At 52.7% G+C, this 16,088-nt stretch overlaps 1 protein-coding gene across 1 annotated transcript in view; it reads left to right on the forward strand.

The window, feature by feature from the left end:
* Window positions 1-16,088, forward strand: part of HMCN2 (hemicentin 2) — a 121,969-nt gene that overhangs the window by 38,211 nt on the left and 67,670 nt on the right. Inside the window, exons 18-24 of the mRNA XM_073314813.2 lie at window positions 3,215-3,409; window positions 5,436-5,563; window positions 6,271-6,415; window positions 7,288-7,400; window positions 7,870-8,029; window positions 8,816-8,981; window positions 14,117-14,244. Of these exons, the coding sequence (XP_073170914.2) occupies window positions 3,215-3,409; window positions 5,436-5,563; window positions 6,271-6,415; window positions 7,288-7,400; window positions 7,870-8,029; window positions 8,816-8,981; window positions 14,117-14,244 (1,035 nt within the window). The remainder of the gene's footprint in view (window positions 1-3,214; window positions 3,410-5,435; window positions 5,564-6,270; window positions 6,416-7,287; window positions 7,401-7,869; window positions 8,030-8,815; window positions 8,982-14,116; window positions 14,245-16,088) is intronic.

A 16,088-nucleotide genomic window follows, 5' to 3' on the forward strand; every position in this document is an offset into this window, starting at 1 on the left:
ATACTTTCCAGAGGAATTTCCCAATTCTGTCTCCGCTTCTGCGGGGTAGGAGCTCTGGGAAGTCCCGGAGGAGTCTCCTCCCACTCACCACCCATTCACTGTTCTTCCTTGAACGCTCTTCGGCTATGAGGTCTTGGACTGCGACCTCCCTCCATCACAGCTGAGGCCTGGATGGGGGCCACTCTGGATCCTGTTGTTAATGCTCTTAGATCAGCCAGAGGGATCCTGGCCAGCTACTCCCTAACTCCAGAGACTTAAGCCATGTCTTTGCTATGACTGTAGCCCAATCAGACCTGGTTACAACATGGTTGTCTCCTGAGTCCATTACAGCACGGGTAACACGTGTAATGAGAACGGGACCTGATCGGGTCCAGTCTTGGCTCTGGCTCTAGCTCTCTGAGCAGACTATCTCCGCAGCCTATCTCCGCAGCCTGCCTGCCTGGCCCCGGCCGGCCTGGGGAGGGAAAGATGGGGACTTGGCAGGGAAGAATTTGCCAGTTAGGCCTCCCCTCATGTTGACAGTGAAAAAAGCTGCCTCCCACTCTCTGGGGCACACTAAGAACTGGGAGTGCGGGTAGCCTAGCAGCTGCTGTTGTGGTTTGGAGAAGACAGGATGTGCTGGGGGGTTTTCAGAAACGTGTGTGTGTGTTCACGCGGACACACAAGAATAGAACAAAGACAAGATGCAGCTAGGCATTGCTTAGCGAGGACCAGGAGCTAAAAGAATACACGAGACAAGGAATGAAGCTCCTCTTCTGAACAGACTGGCCCCTGCTATCTTTTCTGATGTGGCCGGGGCTCAAAGCCAAGGTACAGTGTTTGGTGGGGTGTAGGCCTCTTTCAGACACCCTCCTGAGCCAGCTGCTGCTTCCCACATGCTAATATAATCAAGAGCAAAGCTCCTGGCAGGACCATGGAGTGAGCCCAGGTTTCCTCAGGCAGGAAGAAGGAAGGGGAAGGGACGGGGCCATCTGCCTGGCTTCTGGTGCTGGGGAAAATTGGTGGGCCTGCAATGATGTCAGAAAGGCAGCCAGCTCCAGGGTGTGTGTGTGTGTGTTGTGTACACTGTCCTGACTGCAGGCTTCCCCACTCAGTGCTCAGTTCCTGGATCTGGCTCCATCCTGCATGGGGCTAGCAAGGTAGCTGCTAGACTCATTATAAAGGGAGGCAGTGGGGTGAATTCTGTAACGTTAGCTGTTTAACCAGCGTGGTTCCAGGGGGCTGGGGGAATTGCCTAGACTAGGTGTTGAGACTGTTCTGTGCTGGCGGAGAAGCCAAGGGGAACAAGAGGGGATCGCTTTCCCAGCAGCAAGACCTGAGCGCATTGCAGCGCCGGACTCCACCCTCGTGCTGGGCAGAAGTGGAGGTAAAGGGGAAGGGTTTGCAGTTCTCAGACCTAGGCACCTGTAACAGGATGAGCAAGCTCCATCTAGGGATGCTCAAACCGGTGTGTGGAACCCAAACACCAGCCAGCTAACATGCCCATCTGAGTGACTGCCTCAGGGGGCCAGCCTGGAAACCAGGCCCGCAGGGAGAGACGGAGGCGAACAGTGAGTGATGTGTCTCTGGCTGGCCTTTGAAGAGCATCTATGTCTCCATAGAACCTAGGCCTGGGTCTACTGGGGGAGACCCCAGTGACTCCAAAGGACTTTGGATCAGGCCCCTAATGCCCCAGATTAACTTTGGGGCAGCCCTTTTTTTCTGTCTCTCGGGCTGACTGGTGCAAGCTGCTTGATTCTCGTGCTGTCTTAGTTACCCTGTGACCTGCTGTATCTAGCCAAGTTGCGAGATGAGCTTGGAATGACTCTGGGCTGAGGGGAAATGAAGTGTCCCTTTCCCTCAAACTAGCCCTCGTCCGTCATCCCCCCACAGTCCCATCCCAGTAAAGTAATGAGCGAAGGGCTGAGAAACGGAGAGAGTGGTGCTGATATGGGAGGGTCTCCCCATGGGAGTGATGGGAGCCTGTCACTTGGGCCATCTGTGAGCTGGGAAAACCGGTGAGAAATACCCCCAGGCACAGCTCCACGTGGTTGCGAGGTGGATTCAGGACCAACTAGGTCTTTTTCCCTCTGGCTTCTGTGATTCGCTGCCCCCTCTGTTTGTCTCGAGCTATTTAGATATTCTTAGCTGAGCTCAGACCTAAATCTGCTAACTCCCATAAAGAGCAGGCACCGTGGTGTGATATGCTGCAGCTAAATGCCTCTCTCCACTTTCCTGGAAATGGACAATCTGAAAACAGCCTATGGGTCCTGAGCTCTTAATTGTTTTTTTTTTTTTAATGGCAGCTATTAAGAGCCACGTGGAATTGCATCATGCGCCTTGGGGATTTCAATTCTTGGTTTATTTTATAAGAAAAATGAAGCCCCGGAAAGGGAAGATCACATTTGCCAAAGTGTCCCTGGCAAAGCTCCTGTCTCTTTTCATGTCCACCATGAATGCAAAACCATCGTACAAGTTAAAACACAACCTGCATCTGGCAACTAATAGGTCTGAAGGGGCTGGCACCGGTTAAATCACTGGCTTTTAGATCCTGGCAGGTAGGTCCCAGGGTGACCAGGAGTTTAGTGCTTGATGGACATTTATTTGCATTCCTCTGCCAACCACTGGCAATGGAGATGGAGAAGATCCATGTTGTTTATAGATAGGACCATTCATGTCTGCAGATATCTCCATCTCAATAGACATCCTCAGCATGGAAGGCAGCAGAGAGGGATGTACTGACCTGGAACTAAAAGACAAGAGGATGAAATACCCAAGTCCCAGATATTTTCTCTCCTGTCCACCATGATTGAGTTGGACCCGTTCGTGTCATTGTGTTATTCGTTATGATCACATATTAGAGACAACAGGACTTATTAGGTCATCCTATCCATATGCCAAGTACTGTACCTTTTACCCTTTGACTTGAGTCTGTCGCACACCCTAGAGCATCTTGGCGTTGTGAGTCCTGCTGGATGTTGTATGCTCATGTGAAATACATTATAGCTACACCTGTTGGAAACTTCTTTTAATGTCAATAACTTATTTAAAATGGAATGGGGTACAGATCGTCTTCAGGGGCTGGGATGTGGAATGGATATGATCCAAAAGGGAAACTTCCAGCACAGAGAAGACCTGCATGCCCTTTAGAATGAAACTAATTGTCCCATTTATAGATTGTGCTAAATTGGTGTCAGGGCTGGGATCTGAGACTCTTCTCTGCTGTCTCCTTCAGCTGCCCCTCGGTTTGTAGAACTCCCGCAAGACGTGTCTATGGAGATGGGGAAGAACATCAGTCTGGCACGTCACGTTAAGGGACATCCCCCTCCACGGATTTCGTGGTCCAGACAGGATGGCAAAGCTGTCACTGCCCAGCCTGGTCTGGTCAGCAATTCCAGCCTTCTGGAGTCTGATGAACTCTTTGTGGAAAGTAAGAGAACCGGGATTGTTTGTGCACGCATGTACGGGTGTATGCTGAGGCATGAACACTTAGTGCATATCTGGATGTGTGTACCCATTTCACACGTCTGGGTGTGCGGAGTATTTCTGTGTATTATCTGCCAAAAGATGTGTGTACTGTTCTCTTATGCAGTGGTGCATGTGTGTCGTCACTTTGTGTATACACATAAGCATTTGGGGGGGGAATTGGACTAGATCTTATGCCCTTGCTTTGTTGTATGAAGAAGCTGATGAGTTTGGCATATTCCTTGCATTTGCATCCTTTAGTAACCGCACTCCGAGGTGCGCCGGTGTGTACGCTTTCATAACTAGCTTTGCACGGGCTTGTTGCCTCTTATGTTTGCTAACCAGGGGCCCTGCTTCTCCACTGCCTGGCACATCGTTTACAAAGGGAGTGTGAGGTGCTACCATTCTGACGTGGTAGCATGGTACACCTTGTACCAGGACGAATGTCTCCACCCTTTGGACCACCACAAGCCGGCTGGATGCTTTTCAGGTTTATAAGCATCCGTGTGTTATTTATTAGGTCTCCTCCACCAATTCATCAGTACAGCCTTGTGTGGCGACATACAAGTGGACATAAACTTGATTGTTCCCATTTGCTCATCAGCCTCCTGCCTAATTAAGCCATTGAGCACTGATCTCCCAGTGAAGTCCTTTCTGGGGGGTGCGGGGGAATAGCTAGTACCTTAGTGACCAGAGTGCTGGGTCAGACCCCCAGCACTCTGTCACACGCCCACTTTCCACTCACCTTGGACAGGTGTAAGTGACAATGCTAGGCGGTGCGGGATTGTTTTTAAGGTGGTCCCACTGTTTGCTGGCGTGGGCTCTTCCCCATACCCTGCCGTATTGCCTTGCTCAGACCTTTCCTCTCCCTCTGCCCCAGGCGTGTCACTGGATGACCAAGCCGTCTGTGTCTGCGAAGCACAGAATATATTTGGGAAGACCCAGGCTGAGGCCAAGCTCACGGCCACTGGACACGGTTTACAGCCTTTCTTTTGGGCATATTTGTTATTAGTTTCATGCCATTGCTAAAGCAAATTAAAGCCTAGGGCGCAGATGCTGACTGTCCCTGTCCGTGTTTGTAACGATGGTGACGACTCTTGTTCCACACTGGTCTCCTTTGGAATATGCAGCTTGGGAATTCCAATGCCCGCTGGCTGGGGCTAAATGCAATGCCCTTTGACATTTAGGTTTATGATACTGTATCTAGAGATGAACCTTTACCCAAATGATGCCACCAACCCCCCTGCACCCTTCGGCAAGGTGGATAGGCTTTAGGCTGAACCAAATTCCCAGATCTGAACTTTGGGGGGAAATGAGATCCCGATAGAGACACTGTGGCTCTGGCCATTTCTAGCGGTGATGAGTTGCAATGAGCCCCCTCTGCCTACATGGATGTCATCAGCAGGGACTGAACTGGGACTTTCACAGCACCAAGAATACAGGGTTCTGCCACTTGAGCTAAAGGAGTAATTCCTTTTGCTGTATATAATTGGGCTGTTAGTCACTCGGCCAGCCACTAGACAGGGACATGATCACCCATGAAGCCAGCATATTTGAACTCGCGTAGCAATATTGGATCTGATAGACTGTAGGATGCAGCTCTAGTGGGTGCAACCATTCACAATTGAGATGTCCGTAGAGTAGCTTAGGGGATGGCCCAACCGTTTATGCACACGCAGATCCAAAGTTCCCCCCAGCAGAGGGCAGTGAGGAACCTGCATGAGGACAGAATAGATGCACTAACCTATGGCCAAATCCTGGGTGTGAGTCTTGGTCCCTGCAGCTGTTCTGGCACGTAGATCCAGCCAGCACGGTGAACCTCGTGCAGTGGTGTGACCAAGAACTGTTTTGCTTTTCAGAGGCTGGATAAGGCTCATATTAATGATTTTTCATCCTGGAAGCTAATTTATAAAACACCAAGAAGCAGAACCGTTGTCCTGGCTTCTTAAAGCCAGCTTGTCCCCACTTAATGTAGCCTTTTCCTTCTCCAGTTGCCCCAGAGATAGCTGTCGGGGCCCCTGTGATCCGTGCCCATGAGGGTCAGCCCGTCTCACTGCCATGCATAATCCTGGCTGGGAAACCTCTTCCAGACCGACGATGGCTAAAGGACGGGCAGCCGGTGAGGTCTTGGTCCTCTGTCTGTTTAATTTGCTGCACCGGGGGTGGTGGGGGGGGAAAGGGGGGCAGAGAGTGGTGAGTCACAGAGTCCTTGAGCTGCTGGAGCACTGTAGGTAAATCTGATTGTTATTGACAGCAGCACAGCATTTGTTGTGCGGTGTCATGTCACTGTGATCGTGTTATTCAACGGGATGAGGGTACAATCAAAGCAAGAGATAGGAAAGACTTCAGAGAATATCCAGACCACCCCCAAATGTTACCACTCAGACCCCTTCCCTTGGGAGACTGTCACACAGATCTCGCTGTCAGGAAGCTTTGCCCTGACATTCAGCCTAAATTTTTCTTTTTCTTAATTTCCCCTTTACTATGGGTTGCACTAAATAACTCCTCTTCTTCCACGGTTACTCCCTTCAGAGACTGGGGGCGATTGTAATATCTCCCCTATGTCATCACGGAGCCATGAGCTCCTTTCATCTCCCCCCCCCCCCGGTGATTGTCTCTCTTCTCTGAGCTCCCTCCAGTTTGTCATGAGGGGCCAGATCCTTGGCTGGTGCAAATTGCCATAGCTCTGTTTAAGTCAACGGAGCGATGCCAGTTTATACTAGCTGGGGATCTGACCTTAGATATTTTCTAAAGGCAGAGGGACAAGCATGTGATGCTCGTTGAATTGACCATCAGTGCTGACTCATGGTTTCTTTCCGTTCCCAGGTCATGCTGGGCAGCCACCATTCCGTACGCACAGATGGAAGTTTCCATATAGACCAGGCCTTCCAGGAAGATGCTGGGAAATACACCTGCGTGGTCACGAACGCCATTGGCTCTCGCAGGCAGAACGTGACTCTTGCCATCCACGGTGAGCGGTTTAAATCTGGGCTTTGCGTGCTGCTCATCTGTCTGCTGGCTTTGCACACTGTCGTGTTACAGTGTGTGGAGGCAGCTGCAGGGATGGATGTTGAGTGCGCACCTCCTCTGCCAGCTTCCTGCAGAGCACCTATGAAACCATGGTGCCTTTTGGAAGAGACCTGGCTCTTGCCACTGAGCGAAAGCAGCAATGTTGCTATCTCAAGGCGAGAAAATGTTGCGCTGTTAGAGCCGGTTTCCTTAGCAAGCGTCAGTCCCCAGGGCAGCACGTTGTTGACAAAGTAATTTAGGAAAATTCCTATGATCTAGCAGCGCTGGGACATCTGACTGGCCTGCACAAGTGCAATTCGATTCTGGACAAGTAGACTTCAGCTGCACACTAAAACTCCTGGGCGAGCTGACTGAAAGGCACGGACATGGGGGGACACGTAGTGGGGGCTTCTGAGGCTGGTGGAGCTGCCTCGGGGACAGTGACTGTCAAGCTGGAATTCTCAGAAGGGCCCAGCACTCCCAACTGGGGCTAGATTTTTTCTAAAGCACTCGGCTCCCATTTGGTCACTTCTGGCCAGGAGAGCTGAGCTGTTTTCAGAAGCTGGCCCTCGACTAAGTAGCCAGCTTTTCCGAAGGGCTTGGCACGGCCTTTTCAAAAGGACCCGGGCTCCCTTGAAAACCAGGCCATTGGGGTCGCCACAGGTTGCTGAGCGCGCTTGCAGATTTGGCCCATAATTAGATGGCTGAGTGGGAGCTGAGACCTCTTGCAGCTGTGGGTGCCAAGCACTTGGAAATCGAGCCCTGAGCTCTGGCCCTCCCTCGCTGTTCTCAGTCAGTAGTAAGCAGTAAGGGGGATGCTTCTCTCGCTTACAGTTCCACCCAGCATTCAGCCTGGTCCTGCCCTCTATAGCACCAATGAGGGAGTGGCTGTCACCCTGCCGTGTAATGCCAGTGGAGTTCCCTTCCCCACTGTGACCTGGACAAAGGTAGGGTGGAGGCTCTAATGCTTGGTCAAGGTGGGAGGGGGGCAGAAAGATGACTCTTCCTTAGCAGTATATTGGCAAAGGAATCCCAGCCAGGGGTGTGTTAGAACGCGTCAACCGGCTCACTGCCTGCTGCAGACAGGGACTGGCCTGTGTCAGGTTGTCTCAGCTGGTTGGGGTGAACCCTGAGGTCCCCACTGACTGCTGAGTTGTGGTTAACGCAGTGCCATTTCCCAGTGTAGACAGGGCCAGAGAGATTGGCCTTAAGGCTGCCCCGTGTATCTGGAATGGGGAGAGGGGTTAGATCCCAGAGCATCCAGGAGTTGAGATGGATGCTCCTGAGGGAATCCAGTGGGAGAAGGGTTAAAAGCACCAACCTAGCTCCTCTTTCCCATGTTTACCCCCACTCCCACCCCTGGCTGGTGACTCAGTTAATATCGAAGCCCCTGCTGTTTGTTCTTTTCCTTTAAAGGAACTGGAGCCCCTTTCCTCCCGGAGCCCCCACTACCACATCCCCAGCGACGGGGGCCTCCTGATCCCCCTGCCCTCTGCTGGAGATTCAGGTGTCTATGTCTGCACGGCCACCAACCTGGGGGGCTCCGCCAGCCGGGAAATCCAGCTCTTTGTCAACAGTGAGTCCGCTTGTCCGCTTGCTTGGGGAAGACCCAGCCAAGGATGCGGCCTGTTAAAATGGCCCCCTCTACCGGCCAGCCTTGGGCTGACTGCAGAAGGGAGCTCAGCACCCTCCAGGTGCATTAATAGGAACCTCGGGACTCGCTGAGCCTGTTCCTGGCTCTCTCCCCCTTCCCAAGCCCTCTCAGCCCCGATAGAAAGACAGACACTCTCTTCTTCTAGTGAACATTTCCTTCCCTTCCCTGTTTGCTACTGAGCCTCCAGCTCTCTCTAGGAGTCGTGAATAAGCCCGGCCTAGCCCATGGGAGCCTCACGGTTGCCCGGAGTTCATACTGCCCCATGCAGGGGGCTTCTAGGGAACGTGCAGGGGCAGCGTGGTGTAGTGGTTAGGGCACTGCTCTAGGAATCAGAAGACCTGGATTATATTCCTAGCTCTGCAGCTGACTTGTCTGTATGGTCTTGGGCAAGTCACTTCCCTTCTCTGTGCCTCCTTCTCCTCACTTGGCCCTTTGTCTGCAAGCATAAGCTGTTTGGGGCAGGGGCTGTCTCTTACTGCTAATACCCTGGGGCACTGGTCTTGCGTAGGGCAGTAATACAGCTGGCATTTGTCCTGAGCGGCTATGGATGTGCATAGTGAAGGACTTCAGTGACGTAGCCCCATGGAAGCCCATCTCCCTGCAACTTTCCCGGGCGCTAAATTCACTGAGTCAGGAAAGGCCTTTAAAACCCAAGAGCTCTTCAGTCTGGACACCAGCCTCACTTTCCTCTTTGTCCCACCAACCTAGCTAAACCCAGGATTAGCAGGAACAGATCACGTGAGTCAACAGGACCAATAAGAATCTTCGCCGTGGTTGGGCAGGAAATGACACTGCCCTGTGAAGTTCAGGGATCGCCGTCCCCACTGGTCGTATGGACTCAGGAAACCCGGCCGCTGCCTCTCACCACAGCAAGGTAAGGAACGGGCTAGAAGGCGTAAAGCTGGGGGAGCCTAATGGGCTCATTGTTAGGAGCCCCTCAGCTTTATCTATTTCCTTCTTAAGCTCTTGGGACTCTGTACACAGAATAGATTAGCAGCTACGGACTAAACTAACCCCTGCCTGCTGTTGTTTCAGCAGCTTCACCGGAGTTACGGTGGGAGATTGACATAGAACGGCCCCTTTCTGCAAGTCTGTTGGACGCACATGGTGCCCGCTCGGCCCCGGAGGCGATCTGATGGGGCTGAGCGGTCTGACATGTTTCATGGGAAGGGGACATTGTCTAGTGGTTAGAACTGGGGAAGTGGAAGGCAGGAGATCTGGGTTCCACTCCTCGCTTTTACTGTTGGCTCAGCCTGTGGCCGTGGCACATTGCCTCAGTTTCCCTGCCTGGAACAGTGAGGCAGTGGTCCCCTGGTGCACAAGGATGTGCAGTTGGCATTGTTTAATTCATAGTAACAGAGCGTTTGACATCCGTGGGTGATGGTGAAAGCACTGCACGTAATGTGGTTTAAGTCCCATAACTACCCAGCCAAAGCCATGAGCCCTGTTAACATTCATGGTAGTGCTTTGTGACTGGGTGCAGGGGCTGGCCCCAGCCGATGGAGCAGGGACCCAGAGCTGGCGTTGGGACCCAGCTCAGTGTTGTTGCAGCAGGAACGCTTTCCTTGCTGGTTGCTATGAGCGGCGATTAGACTATGCCTGGCTGGAGAAATCTGTGACCCCACAGACTCAAATGCCTTGGGATGATATCCGCAGTTGGCACAGCCCTTGAAAGGAACCAGAGCGAGTTCTTGGATTCGTCCCTACCAGCCTTTTATCCGAACATCTGTCTGGATGGAACATCTGCTTTCAACCCCCGTTAAGCTGCAGTGCACGCATTGGTTGTGGTGGGGAAGGGGGCTGCTTTTCATGTCCTGTTTTCCCATCCCCGTCCGTCAGCACAGCTGGGTTTTTGTGCATTCTTGGCTGGTGCCGTCACGGTTACTGCTTAAGGTAGTGGAGCAAGGGAGTGAGGTTAGCAAAGCAAAGAAAGCCAAGAATGTTTCTGGAATAAGGCAGGACCTGGAAAGGTTGAGTGATGTGATCTGAATGTGCTTAACTCTATCTTGGCTAAAGCGGGGATCTGTGCCAAGTGCCTGTTGAAGTGTATTTTATTGAGGGGTACTCGAGACAGATCTACTGCACAGCTAATCCCTGCTAAATGTGTTTTATGGCTCTTAGCTGGGATTTAATTGATATACAATCATCCCCGGCCAAATGGCAGTGAAAAGCCTCCTTCACACACGCCATGTGTCACTCCAGCTCCTCAGTGCTGTAGCTCTGTTCTTTCAGTGGTTGGCTCCGTACAAAATGCAGAGGAAGAGGCGTTCTCTGAAGACTAAAGACACCGACACCAAAGGCACTGGGTTGCCTGCAAAGTACTTCAATCTTAGGGCTCGATCGCGGGAGCTGAGCACCAATCTGGAGCTCCCATTGACCCCCATGAGGGTGCTCAGGAGACTACAAACTAATGCATCCCCTGCTCACATGAGGAGCCTTTCCTTGTGCATGGATCTGGCCCTAAGCCTTGCGAGCCTCTGAAAGCAAACCCAGCAAATGCTTCAGAGGAGGGGGCTCCCCGTGCTCGCAAAAGTGCAAGGGTTGCGCAGTCCTGGTACCAGGATCTTGCATGGAACGTACAAGAGATTCCTGACCTGGGCATGGTCCTTGCTTTAAACCTTGAATAACTGATGCTGTTGGGCCATCCATGCATGATCCCTGGCGTCTGCTGCGCTGGAGATTACCTGGGGTCTATTTCTGCGAGTACAAGGTGAGCTGAGGCACTAAAATGACAGGATGGAAATATCTGGGCCTTAAAGTGAAAAATAGACAACTTTTCTTTTTCCCTCCCAGCAACAGCTTAGGGCCCAGTTCAGGTCTGGTCTAAATGGGCTCAGCTCCATGGAAATCAGTGAAGTATAATCCCGGCTCCAGTGTGGAGTAGGGCCTTTCATTTAAGGGAAAAAAGTCTGATTGAGGCTGGCTAGCTGCAGGGAATCCCGGGGGATTGGGAGGCCCCAGCAACAGCCTGGGGATCAAAGGAGAAGTCACAGAGTGATGTGCATAGAGGAGAGAAGGCTGCAGAGTAACTGGCCACCCACAGTCTCCTCGATTTATCTGAGGTGCTTGTAGAAACCCCTCTGAGTCCCTCACGATCTTCAGTGTATTTATCCTCTCGGCACTCCTGTTCTATTATCCCCATTGGGTAGATGGGAAACTGAGGCCCAGAGAGGGGAAGTGCCTTGCCTGAGGCACCCAGGGAATCTGGCAGAACAGGGATTTGAACCCTAGTGCCCTAACCACTGGATCATCCTTCTTCTCCTGACTCCATCCAGTGGCTGTCTCCGATGAGTGGTGTAGCAGTTCAGTCCCTTATGGTATCGTTATGTAAACGAGCGGTGGGTCCTGGACCAAACCTTTGGATTCCAAACCCTCCCCTACACTCCCCCAACTCCTCCACTGTCCGACCTGGATCCCGATCCCCTTTTCGCGGGCCAAACCACAGTCCTGACTCCGAACGTCATAACTTGGGCCCCTTGCTACAGACACGCAGCTGATTCCATTTATCAGCGGACATTTATCATGGCGTTGGTGTTGGGAAATCTTTGCGTAGGCCAGCGCCTCCCTCCAGGGGTAGGAGCGATGGCTGTGTGCGTGGGAGGGGGTACCGAAGTCCGGGTTAGTGTCAGCGGGAGAGAATCTGCATATGAGGAAAACAAATCCAGTGGTGGGGACTTCAGAGAGGAAACTTCCTACCAAACTCTCCTCTCGCCAGCTTGTGGTCTTGGGAGCTGCCAGCTTGAGTGGTTCTTCGGGGGCTGGAATAGTCACATACCCCTCACACTGAAATATTTCCCTGGTGGTCAGGTATCTGGAGCACTGCCACCACTACACACATTTCGTTCTGAGTCCTGCGTGAGGGGGTGGGCGGACCTCCCATCTCCCTCTCCCACTCTCCCCGGCTCAAAACACTGGGTAGTATCTTGAGTCTTGGGAAGTGATCTTCCCAGGAAGGAATTCCTTGGAGTTATATTGGTGATGACTTACAGAACTTGGCCTGACTGTGATTATATACTGGAAGTAGGAGGTAAATTGCTTTTCTTTTCACTGCTCCATAGCAAACACTAATGGTTTATTGTTTTCCACCTTCCATTGGTTTTTTCCTTTAAGTTAATATGAATGGACTAAATTCATCCCTACTGTATTTCATTTACTTCAATGGAGCAATGTCCGGGATGAATTTGGTGCAAGAGCTTACACACTGTGTCTGCTGACACTGAAATGCAGTCACCTCTGGGGTGGAAAGCAGCAGCTGTTTAACAGCGCACAGCAATGCCATGCAGCGATTGGGCTTTACATCATTTTTCTCATATGCAGAGTGCTTTGCAAAACTAGGAATTAAGTGCAGCAGATGTGTAGGGAGAGCAGCAGTTCGGGGCCCAGTAATAGCTTTTATCTGTGGCAGGATGTGGGTTTAGAGGCAATTTCTGTTAACACGGGTTAACGTTGGAGGGCCAAATTCATCCTTCAGTGAAGTCCATGAAGCTGACTCGGGTCACAGCAGCGAGCCAAGGTTTGGTTTTTTTACCACCAGTGTGGGGAAGAGCCGGTCTGAAGAGAGACTGGAACTTGCTGTCCAGCATGAGTCACTTTCCTAGGTTCATACTGACCAAGCAAATCACGTTTAGCCCTCACGAGCAGGAACCTCTGTTAAAACTGTCTTCGCCTCCTTACCAGATGAGGGCTCCTTAAACGTCCGGTCATTGGCCCGTGGTCCTGGGGTTAATAACAGGGAACGTGATTCCCTGCCTTACAGCTTGTTAAAATTCCCCTTGATCTTTATCCCCCACCTAAACAGCCACCATTGCTGCGTGGAAGGAACCTGGATTTAACATCTCCCAGTGGAGCTTTCCCCCTCCCCATTCTTGCCTGTCTAAGTTCCTTTGACTGCTTCCAGTCCTCCCCCTCCCCCATGACCCTTTCCCCTTGGCTCTGCTTGCTGCCTGGGGACAGCCGCCTCTCATCGCTCGCTGGGTTGATCGATGGGAGCACACAGCAGGGAGTCTGCGGACGTGGGCTGTGGTGATGTCACGTCTGCAGGGTCCCCGACAAAGGCAGGGTTGCAACTGGAGGGGAGCACGCGGTCAGCTCCAGCTGCAGTAGCCGATCTCCAGGGCAGCTCAGCCACCCTCAAGAACGACCTCCCGGCCACTGGCAGCTCTGTGTGACGCTGTCTCATTCTTCTACCTCAGTGTGAGCACTCCTCCTTTGTCTGGAGGAGCTGAGCAAAGGGATTTAGCATGTTGAGCCATGCGCGGAAGCAGCTCACCAAGGATGAGAGCTCCATGGGCCTCCCACCACCACGGAGAACATTCCCCAGTCTTTGATCATTTGGTGCATTGTGTCTGGACTGTGGTGTCTGTCCGGCTGTGGCAGGTTCAAGGACTTCTCTTGTGTTCCCTGCGTAAGGATTCAGGGTAACTATAGCTGAGTCATGGTGGCAGGCTCTGATCAGGAGATCACTGGGTTAGAGAGTGACTCTGGGGCAGAAGGAGCTAGGGTGAGGCAGAGGAAGATCCTCCAGGGATGCCGTAGGAAGAGCCATGTTTGGAGGGCAAGCTGAGGCTGAGGGTGGGGATTTGGCGTTGGCCCCAGGCTGGTGGGGGGTACAGATGGCCTCTGGAGGCGGGCTGTCTTCCGGAGCAGGGAGGGACCTCCCCTCCTCACACCATCAGAGACTGCAAGTTCCTCAGGGCAGGGCCTGTCTGTCCAGTGCTAATCATGCTGACAGGGCGCAGGGAATAGTGTCCTTTCCTTGTTTCCCTTCCAAACAACAGGAATCCTTCTTAGATGCTGACTGTACACAGAGGGCTTCTCTGCTTCTCCCTGACAACTGATGCATGCTATTCCCTGTCATTATACGGGCATCTCCCGCTGATGTACAGCATCTGGCTGCTAAGAGAGCTTTAGGGAGACCCAGGCAGAGACGGGGCCATGTGCTGTTCGCTCAGCTCTTGTGGGTTTTCCTTTAGGGTATCACCCTAGTTGATCTGTTCTCTTCTGATCTAGGTACAGCATCCTCCCATCAGGCTCCCTCCGATTGGCTGAGCCCAGAGTGACTGACAACGGCCTTTATACCTGCACGGCAGTGAACCCAGCCGGGAACTCCTCGCTGAGCTACCGCCTGGAAGTCCAAGGTGCCTGTTCCAGCAGAGCTCTGTCTGGCATGTCCCTGGGGCAGATAGGCCTTGTAATGGGGGGAGGAGGCGGGACAGTCCTGCCAGTGGAACCATGAGGTTGTTAAGTGTGGGGTGGAGGGGTGGGGGGTTGCATGGGAACTGTGGGGTTCTGTCCTACGTACCCTTTGCCTGCTGTGCTCTAGGGACTGGATATGCCCGGCAAGGAGCAGGAGCCCGTTGCAGGGTGATGGTGTTCTACTACGGGCAGTGCTTGGGTCTGTCGATTTCATCTCTCAGCTTACAAGGGAGTTGGTGTGGTGCCCATCACCGTAGCATTTGGGCATTAAGGGGAATAGGCGGCAACATTCTGGGATGAAAGGAGGGGACTCAGTTTATGCTGGGCCAGTGATTTGGGGTCTGGGGGAGCCTCCTAGGGCGGCTTCTCTTGCTATCTAGTTCACATCCCAGGAAGCATCACTGGCACCCAGTCACCAGGCTGCCCCGTTGCCCCTTGTTATGCCCCAGGCTGGATCCTCTGCATGAGTCCTGATGTGTTTGCTGTTGGGTCTTTACCAGCTGGGTATTTTGTGACCACCCCCAGGCCACAGCATTGCTCACACTGACTACAGGGGCCTGAGCATCCAGGTCCCCTCTGCTCAAGAATAACATCCTGGTCCCTAGGACTCTTGGTTGGAACAAGGAGTGAAAAAGGGGCGTTGGTCTCTGGCTGAGCTGGGAAATTGACTGCTCTGGAGACAGTTTCCTCGGATAAGGTTTGGGTGGCAACACTTCAGGACCAGCTAGAGCGGGCTGGGCGTGGCTTGTTGAAAGCCATTCAGGAGCCTGTGTCCAGATGTGGGGTGCCTGGTAGCAGGACAGGGCATGTCCCAGCCACACTGCCGGCCCCAGCTGTGTCACTTGACATTGGTCATAAGGTCGCATGTTCAGAGAGATTCCAGGACGTGACCAACTAATTTCCCAGTGTAAACGGACCCTAGTGTCTTAAGAGGGCAACCCACCTGGGGCCCGAGCCAACACCCGTTGAGACCAGCAGCAGCCTTTCCTTACATTGTGCTTAGCATTGGATCACTGCCCAAATCGCTACCATGTGTCCGTACATCCTCAAACCAGCAGACGGGATGTAGACTCCCGGCCAGACCAGCATGGTATTGAACTTCATACCCGGCGGGGCTATGTGAGGCTCCGACAGGATCCTGTATACAGACAGCTGCTAACATAATTATCCTGCTGCTGGCCCGGAAGCATTGCAGGCATTTAACCTAAAGGGATGACTGTGCTACCGAGTTAGAAATGCAGGAGACGCTGAAGTCATTAAGGAGCCAACATCTGCTGTTCCAGCACTGTCCTGGCTGGCTTTACATGTTCGTTTCAACGTGGTCATCAGATTTCTTTCTCTTCCCTGGGCCCGATCAGAGCCCCCCCAACGGTGCCCATGGTTTGAACCTACCTCACCTACATGGGGCCGATGGATAGCTCTCCTGCTCTGCCAGACAGGGTGGGAGTTGGCATCACATGCCCTATGTTGGTGTGAAGCCCTCCTGTAGTTTGATTGAGGGCCCCCCTGTCCGCTTGCGCAGGAGAGCAGTCCGAGAGGCTTCAAGTAGAGGAGGCGAAGCTCTGAGTTGGGTTTCTACGGACTGTTCATCCGTTTCAGCGCGGGGCTGATAAGGCTGGTGAGAGCTGGGTTTAATGCAGGCTTGGTGCCCTGGGTTACAGTCTGCTTTAAAAATAGCTCAAGGGTGAATGGTTTATGAATGCGCGTAAACACGCTGCATGCTCAGCCAAACGTCTTGACTGGGGACGTGTGATCCGCACTGCTGCAGTGGTGTGGAGTGGGCCGA

This window comes from Lepidochelys kempii, chromosome 16 (genome assembly GCF_965140285.1).
Source record: "Lepidochelys kempii isolate rLepKem1 chromosome 16, rLepKem1.hap1, whole genome shotgun sequence".
Lineage (NCBI taxonomy): Eukaryota > Metazoa > Chordata > Testudines > Cheloniidae > Lepidochelys > Lepidochelys kempii.